At 43.6% G+C, this 9,385-nt stretch overlaps 1 protein-coding gene across 2 annotated transcripts in view; it reads right to left on the reverse strand.

The window, feature by feature from the left end:
• Positions 1-9,145, reverse strand: part of NECAP1 (NECAP endocytosis associated 1) — a 39,124-nt gene extending 29,979 nt beyond the window's left edge. For both annotated transcript variants that reach the window (XR_004059535.1, XM_010376731.2), the window contains exons 1-3: positions 8,979-9,145; positions 302-402; positions 42-146 (exon numbers count right to left, since the gene is read on the reverse strand). Coding sequence is in view for 1 of the 2 variants with exons in the window: in XM_010376731.2 (XP_010375033.1) it covers positions 42-146; positions 302-402; positions 8,979-9,073 (301 nt within the window). In the remaining variant the exon portion in view is untranslated. The remainder of the gene's footprint in view (positions 1-41; positions 147-301; positions 403-8,978) is intronic.
• Between the last annotated feature and the right edge of the window lie 240 nt (positions 9,146-9,385).

Raw genomic sequence — 9,385 nt, forward strand, 5'->3', positions numbered from 1 at the left:
TTTTCCTAACTTCGTTCCATTCACAATCCCAGTTCTCTTACCAGTACCATCCTGGATCCGGATTACAAAGTAGCGGCTGGAATCTGTCACTGTCTCCACAGCAATACCAGGATATTGTTCTACTGGAGCCTGAGCAAAAAGCTCCCCTGACAGATAAGAGAAAGACTTTTTTGAGCAAAGGAAGCCAAAATCCAGAACTCCAATTAACAAGTATTTCCATTCCAGTCCCCAAATTGAAGGTACTTATAAAAGCACACCAAATTAATATCCTTAATGTTAGAAGGTCACCTGTGAAGATTACCTGAAACTTTATCCTCGAGTTTGATATAGGCAATCTTCCCTTTTGAAGTGATTCGGAGGCGACCAGTCCAATCAGGCTGGTCTAATTTCCAGTCAGATGCCCTAGGAGAGGAAAAGAAGAAGGCTCAGGCTTAATTTACTAAAGCCTACTCAGAATCTTTTACTGTATTTCTATTTCCCTGTCCTGGATTACCTATTCTTTCTACCTATTAATCAACAAGAATAATTCATGATATATTTAGATGCTTCATGTTACATATAGTCCAAAGCAAGTAAAAGACAATGCTACTACTTGAGGACTTTGGAGTCCAATAAGCATCATTAAAAAGATGTAAAAGCACGAATACAAGCAATAAAAAATAAAATTCTGGCTGAGTGTGGTGGCTCAAGTCTGTAATCCCAGCACTTTGGGAGGCCAAGGTGGATGGATCACTTAAGTCAGGAGTTTGAGACCAGCCTGGCCAACATGGTGAAACCGTGTCTTCTAAAAATACAAAAATTTGCTGGGTATGGTGGCGTACACCTGTAATCCCTTGGGAAGCTGAGGCAGAATCAGTTGAACCTGGGAAGTGGAAGTTGCGGTGAGCCGAGATTGCGCTGCTGCACTCCAGCCTGGGTGACACAACAAGACTTGGTCTCATATAAATAAATAAATAAAATTTCTCATAACGATGCTATTTTCAAACTATAGATGGTATACTAGATAACAATGCTTTACTAATCAGATAACAACAAAGTCTACTAAATTAAATATCCTAGATAATGGGCGCCCTCCCAAATCACTAAATATACTATCTTTCACTGAATTCAATCAATATTTATACAATACTTATTAAGACAGAGGCACCACTGTTTTAGATGCTTGGGATACAACAGCAACCAAAACAAAGATTTCTACCCTCATGAGGCTTACATTTTAATAGAAGATAGAAAATAAAAAAGAAACAAAATAAACAGCATAATTAGTATCTTAGAAAGTGGTAAGTTCTAAGGTAAAAAGAAAATGTAGAGGCAAATTAGGAAGGTTGAGAAGACAGTGGGAGAATGAACAGGTTGTAGCATTCAAGAGGGTGGTTAGGGTAGGTCTCATTAAGGTGAAATGTGAACTAAAATGTGAAGCAAGTGTTACCCATACAGATATCTAGGGGGAAAAGCATTCTAGATATAGGGAACAGCTAGCCCAAAGGTGCTAAGGTGGGGGCATGTCTGGCATGTTTGAGAGACAGCAAGGAAGCCATTGTGGTTAGAACAGAGTAAGAGACAAGGTAGGAGAGGTAACAGAGGGCCAGATCATGCAGGGCCTTGTGGGCCATAGTAACAACTTTAGCTTTCACTCTGAGTGAAAAAAGAGCTATTACAAATTTTAAGCAGAGGTGTGACATGATCTCCCTTATATTCTAAAAAGATTACTACATCTGCTGTCTGGAGAAAAGCTGTAGGGATAAGAGGACTGAAGCAGTGGGATTAGCTAAGAGACTACTACAGTAATCTAGAAAAGTCACAATGGTAGCAGAAGTGGCTAGATTCTGGATATATTTAGGGTACAAGCAGCAGGATTTTCTAATGGATTAGATATGGGATAGAGGACACAAAGAGAAGTCAAGGACAACTCCAAGGTGTTCAGCCTGAGCAAAGGAGTTGCCAATTATTGAGATGAGGTGGAACACGTCTAGGAAGAAGGATCAGGGATTCAGTTTTAAATATGCTGAGTTTGAGATGTCTAGTAGATTTTCAAGAGATGTAGAGTAGGTAGTAAAATACATGAGATGAGTTCAAGAAAGACATCTGGGCTGGAGATACAAATGTCCATGAAAACATTAGAAATTATAAAATGTGGTATAATCAACTTGAACAACAACTAAGATTATTTATGATGAATTTTACAAAACATTGTATTTGTGATTTGTTTTGCCAGGAGTATGGAAAAGAGATTAGCAAAGTAAAAGTTATTAATAATTCATCTTTTTTTTTTTTTTTTTTTTTTTTTTGAGACGGAGTCTGGCTCTGTTGCCCAGGCTGGAATGCAGTGGCTGGATCTAGCTCACTGCAAGCTCCGCCTCCTGGGTTTATGCCATTCTCCTGCCTCAGCCTCCCGAGCAGCTGGGACTACAGGCACCTGCCACCTCGCCTGGCTAGTTTTTTTTGTATTTTTTAGTAGAGACGGGGTTTCACTGTGTTAGCCAGGATGGTCTCGATCTCCTGACCTCGTGATCCACCCGTCTAGGCCTCCCAAAGTGCTGGGATTACACGCTTGAGCCACCGTGCCCGGCAATAATTCATCTTTTAGGAAACCAATGACTAATACTTAAAGGCTAGAAAAGCAACAATAAGGTATATCTGAACAAGAATGAGTTCAACAAGATGAGGTAAAAAGCTGAAAGGAAGAAAATGAAAGTGAAAATTAGCACAGGTTTTGAACAGGATCTGTAAAATAAACCCTTCCTATTCTCTTCCCTCTTGATTCCCTGCCCTCAAAAACCCTCCAGTACCTAAATCTGATCCAGATTACAGAGCTCTAAAGTTCCTCATCTATCATACTTTTTTAATGAGTCATTACTTATTATAATCATGCCACCAAAAGCTAATGTAAATGGGCTACTTAAAAATATTAGGAAGAGCCAGGCACGGTGGCTCACACCTATAACACCAGCACTTTGGGAGGCCAAGGCAGGAGGACTGCTTGAGCCCAAGAATTTGAGGTTGCAGTGAGCTATGATCACCCCACTGCACTCCAGTCTGAGCTGAGGTGAGACCCTGTCTCTAAAAAAAAAGAATTAGGAACAAGCCTATTAAATGTGTTTTTCTTGGATGAGTTCCTTATTTACCTTGTGTATCTAGTGCCCAATATTTAACAAATTCTGTAAATAAATGGATAGTCGTGGCAGCAGATTCCCTCAGCCTTGAGACTTAATTCCTTTCCTACTCCAAGACCTAATCTAAAGAACTTTTGATTTTGCTGGTCCTCTGACAATACTTTAAACTCACCTCACAAATTTTCATTTACCTTAGTAATAAAACTTTATATATATAAATAAAAAACCATTACGATGATTCACAGTAAGATTCCACATGTACATTTTATTACGTCCTTATAGTAGCTATGTGAAGTAGGCATGAAAAGCCTATCATACCTCTCTCTCTCTAAATGATGGAAAGGAAAACACAGTAATAATGCCTAACTTCAAAGTCCATTATTCTTTCATTACACTGAAACACATTATAGAGGTTAATATTGATTTAGCTAAGGGAAGAGGGTAGTGAAGAATATTTTTAAAAAATAGTTTTACAGGTTGGAACTGTTTTTTTTTTTTTTTTTTTTTTTTTTTTTTTTTTTTTTTTGAGGCGGAGTCTCGCTCTGTCGCCCGGACTGGAGTGCAGTGGCCGGATCTCAGCTCACTGCAAGCTCCGCCTCCCGGGTTTACACCATTCTCCTGCCTCAGCCTCCGGAGTAGCTGGGACTACAGGCGCCCGCCACCTCGCCCGGCTAGTTTTTGTATTTTTAGTAGAGATGGGGTTTCACCGTGTTAGCCAGGATGGTCTCGATCTCCTGACCTCGTGATCCGCCCGTCTCAGCCTCCCAAAGTGCTGGGATTACAGGCTTGAGCCACCGCGCCCGGCTTGGAACTGTTTTCTAACCATTTATTTATTTGTGTGTGTGTGTGTGTGTGTGTGTGTGTGTGTGTGTGTGTGTGTGTGTGTAATAGAGTCTCACTCTTCCACCCAGGCTGGAGTGCACTGGCGCGATCTTGGCTCACTGCAACCTCCGCCTCCCGCGTTCAAGCGATTCTGTTGCCTCAGCCTCCCGAGTAGCTGAGATTACAGGCCTGGGCCACCATGCCCAGCTAATTTCTTTTGTATTTTTAGGAAAGGCGGGGTTCCACCATGTGGGCCAGACTGGTCTCAAATTCCTGACTTCAGGTAATCCGCCCGCCTTGGCCTCCCAAAATGCTGGAATTACAGGAGTGAGCCACCGCGCCCAGACTGTTTTCTAAGCATTTGTAAGTTTTTTTGTTTGTTTTGAGACGGAGTCGTGCTCTGTCGCCCAGGCTGGAGAGCAGTGGCATGATCTCAGCTCACTACAACCTCCGCCTCCCGGGTTTCGGCGATTCTCCTGCCTCAGCTTCCCAAACAGCTGGCACTAGGGGCGTGCGCCACCATGCCTGGCTAATTTTTTTGTATTTTTGTAGAGACAGGGTTTCACCATGTTGGCCAGGCTGGTCTGGAACTACTGACCTCAAGTGATGCGTGTGCCTAGGCCTCCCAAAGTCCTGGGATTACAGGCGTGAGCCACCACACTCGGCCTAGTAAGTTTCTTCTCAACCCCAGTTTTCCTTCTCATAGTCTAGAAGTCTGGTCAGTGAAAGTCCGGGAACGAACACCTTACACTAGGTGAATTAAAGTCAATTATTCTACTTAATCTTATCAGTCACTCAAAGGAAAAATTCCTCCTACTTTCTGAAAAGCCCAGTTTGTCCTTTAATGTCGGCCTAGAGAATAAATCCTGCTTATAATATAAGTGGGTTCTGGTAAACAAGAAAGATTATACAGACAAAAAGAAAACTACCATTTATCAAGCATTTATTATGTGCCAGGCATCATGTCCATTCCTGTGAAAATTAAGTTAGAGGGCCCAGCACAGTGGCTTATACTTGTAATCCCAGCACTTCGGGAGGTTGAGGTAGGTGGATTGCCTGAGGGCCAGCAGTTCAAGACCAGCCTGGCCAACATGGTGAAACCCCATCTCTACTAAAAATACAAAAAATTAGCCGAGTATGGCGACGCATATCTGTAATCTCAGCTATTCAGGAGGCTGAGGCCATAAGAATCGCTTGAATCTGGGAGGCAGAGATGGCAGTGAGCCGTGATCACACCATTGCACTCCAGCCTGGGTGACACAGCAAGACTCTGTCTCAACAAAAAAAGAAAGGAAAGGACAGGAAAGGACAGGAAAAAGGAAAGGAAAGGAAAGGAAAGGAAAGGGAAGGAAGGAAGGAAGGAAGGAAGGAAGGAAGGAAGGAAGGAAGGAAGGAAGGAAGGAAGGAAGGAAGGAAGGAAGGAGGAAAGAAGGAAAGAAAGAAAGAAAATTAAGTGAGAGGATCCTACAAGGTAAGTATTGTTACAGTCATTTTTACAAATGAAGAAACTAACATTCAAAAGTGGTAAGTGATTTGCCAAAAGCAACCCAGCAAATAAATATTGTTATTCAAACTTAATTTTGCTCTCTTCATGTACTATACTTAAAAAGTGACTGATGATAACATGTCTCTTGGAGGATAAAAAAATGCCAATAGGCATGAAAAACACAGAAGTATAACAGGAAAAAGAGGAAAACTAAGAAACCGCTTTAATGGCTCAGTGCAGTTAACTGATGTAAGTATAAAGGTTGTGGAAAACTAGGAAGTGAAGATAGAGAATGCATATGGGTGAGACAGGGGAGGTGTTTTAAAAAGCTTGAAGTAGGCCAGGCACAGTGGCTCATGCCTGTAATCCCAGCACTCTGGGAGGCCAAGGCGGGCGGATCACAAGGTCAAAAGTTTGAGACAAGCCTGGCCAACATAGCGAAACCCCGTCTCTACTAAAAATACAAAAATTAGCCAGGTATGGTGGTGTGCACCTGTAGTCCCAGCTACTTGGGAGGCTGAGGCAGGAAAATCACTTGAACCGGGGAGGTGGAGGTTGTGGCAAGCTGAGATTGTGCCACTGCACTCCAGCCTGGGCAACAGAGCGAGACTCCATCTCAAAAAAAAAAAAAAAAAAAACTTGAAGAAAAAGAATATAATCCCACTTCAATGTGTATCATATCCTTAACTCCTAAAGTTGGAAGTAATGAGCTATTTCACCTTATTTAACAGTTCAATTAATGCCAATTTATGTGATTAGGTTTCTCCGTGTAATCTGCTGATTTCTTCTTTCAGTCAACATTTACAGAGTGCCCAAAGTGTACCAGATACTGTACTAGACCCTGGGAATATAAAGTTAAAAAGATCTCAAGTTGTTCACAGTCCAGTCTGGAGAAAAAAGGAGACTAAACAATCCATTACAATACAAAATGAAGAGCCCTGGAATAGAGACAAGAACAAAGTGCTATGCAGGAACAGAAAACCAAACACCACACGTTTTCACTCACAAGTGGGAGTTGAACAATGAGAGTGTATGGACACAGGGAGGGGAAAAACATGCACTGGGGCCTCTCAGGGTAGGAGCGAGGGTGACAGGTTGACAAATGCAGCAAACCACCATGGCACATGCATACCTATGTAACAAAACTGCACATTCTGCACATATATCCCAGAACTTAAAGTTAAAAAAAAGAAAAAAGAATAAGGTGCTATGGAAGCACACAGGGTGCATACCTAAACCAGAATGGAAGGGTCACATAGGGCTCCCCAAAGAAGGTGATGTTTAAGTGACTCATATAGTACCTGTAACTACCATCTAAAAGCATGTTGGCCGGGCACGGTGGCTCAAGCCTGTAATCCCAGCACTTTGGGAGGCCGAGACGGGCGAATCACGAGGTCAGGAGTTCGAGACCATCCTGGCTAACATGGTGAAACCCTGTCTCTACTAAAAAATACAAAAAGCTAGCCGGGCGAGGTGGCTGGCGCCTGTAGTCCCAGCTACTCGGGAGGCTGAGGCAGGAGAATGGCGTAAACCCGGGAGGCGGAGCTTGCAGTGAGCTGAGATCCGGCCACTGCACTCCAGGCCGGGCGACAGAGCGAGACTCCGTCTCAAAAAATAAATAAAAAATAAAAAAATAAAAATAAAAATAAATAAAAAATAAAAGCATGTTGATTTCTACTCAGGGTCAGTTTGGGGTCCAACTAAAAACTTATTAAAAACAGAACTGCTACTTCTTTGCCAAAGGTGCAACCCACAGGGCCCAGTGCACAGGTCAGCAAGCATAAAAATATCAATTCATGATTAATAAAACTCCAGTAAGGGGCAAAAATAATAGACATAAGGAGAGGGTAATTTTTCAGCCAAGGTAATGATAAATGCCAGGAGGAAAAATCGCAATGATGATGTGGGTCAGAGAGAAGAATAAGAACAGTATCTTGGCCAGGTGCAGTGGCCCACACCTGTAATTTCAACATTTTGGGAGGCTGTGGCAGGAGAATCACTTGAGGCCAGGAATTCGAGACCAGCCTGCGCAATATATCAAGATCCTGTCTACAAAAAAAAATTTAAAAATTAGCCAGGCATGGTGAGGCAATGCCTGTAGCCCTAGCAACTTGGGAGGCTGAGGTAGGAGGATCCCTTGTGCCCAGGAGTATGCAGCTGCAGTGAGCTATGGTCACACCACTGCACTCCAGCCTGGATGATAGAATGAGACCCCACCTCTCTTAAAAAAAAAAAAAAACCGACGGCTGGGTGCAGTATCACACCTGTAATCCCAGCACTTTAGGAGGCCAAGGTGGGCTGATCACAAGGTCAGGAGTTCAAGACCAGCCTGGCCAACTTGGTGAAACCCCATCTCTACTCAAAATACAAAAATTAGCTAGGTGTGATGGTGCGTGCCTGTAATCCCAGAAGCAGGAGAATCGCTTGAACCCGGGAGGCAGAGGTTGCAGTGAGCTGAGACTGAGCCATTGCACTCCAGCCTGGGCAACAAAGCGAGACTCCATCTCAAAAAAAAAAAAAAAAAAAAAAAACTAACAAATAGTATTTATAACTGCTTTACTGCATTTCCTACATTCTTTCATATCCATTATATGACTTAATTTTACTCTCCCAAAAACCCTTGTTAAGTACATTATCAGGAGAGCGCAGGTATCATCACTAACAGGTTTTTTTTTTTCTGTTTTACAGATGAGAAAACTGAGGCTTGGAAAGGGCTCACACTCATATTGTTTAACATGAAACCAGTGAACTGTCTTTCAACTACATAATGTCCTACAGCATCCTCAGAACCTCACAGTCATTGGATTACAAGGTGGTTAGTTAAGCCCTACAGAGAAAAATGCTGCCTCAACTTTGGAGGGAAAAGGTGTAGGAGAGGTTAAGAAGGGAGGTAGTGAAGGAAGACAGAAAATACTATCTAATCATCAAGAAAATACAATGAGAAGAAACAGAATGAACAACCATTGTAAAGCTTATGATCATAACCTTTGCTCACTGGTAAAACAGCTGAAGGAAAAACCGAATGGTGAATGATGACAGTTGGTGACGAAATTGACAATAGTACAAAAAATAAATCGGATCATCCAGAGAGTGGCAAGCAACACGATTACCCATAAATGTGCATGGGGAACTGGAAACGTGTGTGACCTGGAAATGTGCATGGGGAACTGGAAAGGGGAACTGGAGAGAGGATGAGGATGATAAGCTGAAGGACGCAGGGAAGAGCGAATGAAAGGGGACTGGCGACGGAGCAGGCACGACTGAAAGTGGATGATGGGGAGCAGATGGGTGTCCCAGCGGGTTACGGGGGAGGCGGAGTGGAATAATGCAGAGTGGTCATTTAAAAAAAAAAACAACAACAACACGGCAGAAATATGGTGATGACAGTCCAGAGTGGAGATGGAGCAGGAGGTCAGGGAGATGACAACCCAGGTAGGGAGGCTAGCAAGGTGACAATACAGAGGTAGTAGTGGCAGGGACAGGCAGCGTGCTAGCTGAGGAGGAAGCTGTCATCTGCGACAAAGTACGCGTGTGCGGCAGCGCCTCGGGGTTAGTACCTGTAACCGCGGTTGGAGGCCCGGGGCGGAATCCGGTAGACGCTGACGTCCGGCTTCACACACAGCACAGACTCGTACTCCAACTCGGCCGCCATCTTGGCTCCGTTGTCCGCGCTGCCGGGGGCGAAACGTAAGACCGGGGGCGGAGCACGGGAGGCGGAGATGCAAAGCGCGACAACTTCTGCTTGCGTCACTTCCGCGCGAGTTCAAGTTCGTTTCTGATATTAACCTCTTCGGTGACGCGGGGAGCCATATTGAAACCTGGAAACGATGAGGCTACGCGGCTCACCATCTTGGGTAATGGCAAAGATGCCTCCAAGTGCATGACTCTCGTTATGGAAATCTCTCTCCCGGAGAGGTGCTTAGGAAAAGCGCCATCTTACTCTAGGCAGGTTCCTGCAGTGCCC

The sequence above is a fragment of the Rhinopithecus roxellana genome, chromosome 10 (genome assembly GCF_007565055.1).
Source record: "Rhinopithecus roxellana isolate Shanxi Qingling chromosome 10, ASM756505v1, whole genome shotgun sequence".
In the NCBI taxonomy this organism is placed as follows: domain Eukaryota; kingdom Metazoa; phylum Chordata; class Mammalia; order Primates; family Cercopithecidae; genus Rhinopithecus; species Rhinopithecus roxellana.